The 2,553-nt window shown below is 51.4% G+C and overlaps 1 protein-coding gene across 1 annotated transcript in view; it reads right to left on the bottom strand.

Moving 5' to 3' along the window:
• The window catches only part of LOC122550334 (aquaporin-1-like), an 11,784-nt gene that overhangs the window by 5,292 nt on the left and 3,939 nt on the right, over positions 1 to 2,553 (bottom strand). Inside the window, exons 2-3 of the mRNA XM_043691061.1 lie at positions 1,809 to 2,034; positions 1,599 to 1,679 (exon numbers count right to left, since the gene is read on the bottom strand). Of these exons, the coding sequence (XP_043546996.1) occupies positions 1,599 to 1,679; positions 1,809 to 2,034 (307 nt within the window). The remainder of the gene's footprint in view (positions 1 to 1,598; positions 1,680 to 1,808; positions 2,035 to 2,553) is intronic.

The raw sequence follows: 2,553 nt of genomic DNA on the forward strand, positions 1-2,553 counted from the left end.
GTGTCAGTGTGTGTGTCAGTGTCAGTGTCAGTGTGAGTGTGTCAGTGTCAGTGTCAGTGTGTCAGTGTGTGTCAGTGTAAGTGTGAGTGTGTCAGTGTCAATGTCAGTGTGAGTGTGTCAGTGTGTGTGTCAGTGTAAGTGTGAGTGTGTCAGTGTCAATGTCAGTGTGAGTGTGTCAGTGTGTGTGTCAGTGTAAGTGTGAGTGTGTCAGTGTCAATGTCAGTGTGAGTGTGTCAGTGTGTGTGTCAGTGTAAGTGTGAGTGTGTCAGTGTCAATGTCAGTGTGAGTGTGTCAGTGTGTGTGTCAGTGTAAGTGTGAGTGTGTCAGTGTCAATGTCAGTGTGAGTGTGTCAGTGTGTGTGTCAGTGTAAGTGTGAGTGTGTCAGTGTCAATGTCAGTGTGAGTGTGTCAGTGTGTGTGTCAGTGTAAGTGTGAGTGTGTCAGTGTCAATGTCAGTGTGAGTGTGTCAGTGTGTGTGTCAGTGTAAGTGTGAGTGTGTCAGTGTCAATGTCAGTGTGAGTGTGTCAGTGTGTGTGTCAGTGTAAGTGTGAGTGTGTCAGTGTCAAAGTGTCAGTGTGTGTGTCAGTGTGTGTGTCAGTGTCAGTGTGTGTGTCAGTGTGTGTGTCAGTGTAAGTGTGAGTGTGTCAGTGTCAATGTCAGTGTGAGTGTGTCAGTGTGTGTGTCAGTGTCAGTGTGTGTGTCAGTGTCAGTGTCAGTGTGAGTGTGTCAGTGTCAGTGTCAGTGTCAGTGTGTCAGCGTGTGTCAGTGTAAGTGTGAGTGTGTCAGTGTCAATGTCAGTGTGAGTGTGTCAGTGTGTGTGTCAGTGTCAGTGTGAGTGTGTCAGTGTCAGTGTGTCAGTGTGTGTCAGTGTAAGTGTGAGTGTGTCAGTGTCAGTGTCAGTGTGAGTGTGTCAGTGTGTATGTCAGTGTCAGTGTGAGTGTGTCAGTGTCAGTGTGAGTGTGCCAGTGTGTGTGTCAGTGTCAGTGTGTGTGTCAGTGTCAGTGTGAGTGTGTCAGTGTCAGTGTAAGTGTGAGTGAGTCAGTGTCAGTGTCAGTGTGTGTGTCAGTGTCAGTGTGAGTGTGTCAGTGTGTCAGTGTCAGTGTCAGTGTGAGTGTGTCAGTGTCAGTGTGAGTGTGTGTGTGTCAGTGTGTGTGTCAGTGTCAGTGTGAGTGTGTCAGTGTCAGTGTGTGTTTAAATGTTAATGTTGATTCGTTCTTCTGAATTATTACCTCCCTCTAGTGGTCAGGTTGAAAAATGCTGTGACCAATCTGAAAATTGGGAGCTGCGAGAGACCTTCATTGTCTCATGGGATGTGAACATCACTGATTTGTGAGATAGCTTTAACTGTCCTTTAATCTGTTGCCCCTTGTCCTTCTAGAAGGAAGTGGCGATGGGTTTGGAAGGTGCTGTCTGAGGATCTTCGGTGAATTTCCACAATGCATCTGGTCCGCACTGCTGCGACTGAGCGTTGGTGGTGGAGGGGGTGGGTGTTAGCGGGTGTGGTGCCAATCGAGCGGGGCTGCTTGTGTGTCCGAGCCAAGGCATCCAGTACCACATCCGACTGCATCGAGATCATTGGTTAGACATCCTGCAACTCACCCAATGGTCTTTGAAGTTGCCGGTGATGACAGCAGGTCCGAAGGATCGGGCAGGATTCATCCCACAGCCAGTGAAGCCAATCTGAGAACAGCAGAGAACAACATGGGCATTAGACCACTTCATGGCCAGCCATGGCCACAATTACACGATTAGCTGCAGAGTCAGTGCCCGAGGAAACAGACCAACCAGCATCCGGCTGATGTCACTCACCGCCATTAGGTGACCGATAGCAACCGAGAGACCAATGGCCAGAGGACCAGAGCCAGAAAGATCCTTTCTCCGTTTATCAGTTGTCGCAAAGACACAGAGAACGAGCTGGAAGGTGATGATAATCTCAACACCCAGACCCTGTGCTGGGGTAACTCCTTCTGCAAGCTGAAAGACATAGGAAGGGCAATGACATGAAATTCTCAACCAGCAAGGATATCGAACAGCCAATCAGACTGGACCCACAAATCTGCACCACACCCCAGACTCCCTACTCCCCGTCTGACCCTCAATATTAACGCTGACAGTGCAGCACTTCCTCAGCACTGACCCTCCGACAGTGCGGCCCTCCCTCAGCACTGACCCTCCGACAGTGCGGCAGTCCCTCAGCACTGACCCTCCGACAGTGCAGCACTCCCTCAGCACTGACCCTCCGACAGTGCGGCACTCCCTCAGCATTGATCCTCTGACAGTGCAGCACTCCCTCAGCACTGACCCTCCGACAGTGCGGCACTCCCTCAGCACTGACCCTCTGACAGTGCAGCACTCCCTCAGTACTGATCTTCCGACAGTGCGGCACTCCCGCAACACTGACCCTCCGACAGTCCAGCACTTCCTCAGCACTGACCCTCTGACAGTGCGGCATTCCCTCAGCACTGACCCTTTGACAGTGCGGCACTCCCTCAGCACTAATCCTCCGACAGTGCGGCACTCCCTCAGCACTGACCCTCCGACAGTGCGGCACTCC

This window comes from Chiloscyllium plagiosum, chromosome 5 (genome assembly GCF_004010195.1).
Source record: "Chiloscyllium plagiosum isolate BGI_BamShark_2017 chromosome 5, ASM401019v2, whole genome shotgun sequence".
In the NCBI taxonomy this organism is placed as follows: domain Eukaryota; kingdom Metazoa; phylum Chordata; class Chondrichthyes; order Orectolobiformes; family Hemiscylliidae; genus Chiloscyllium; species Chiloscyllium plagiosum.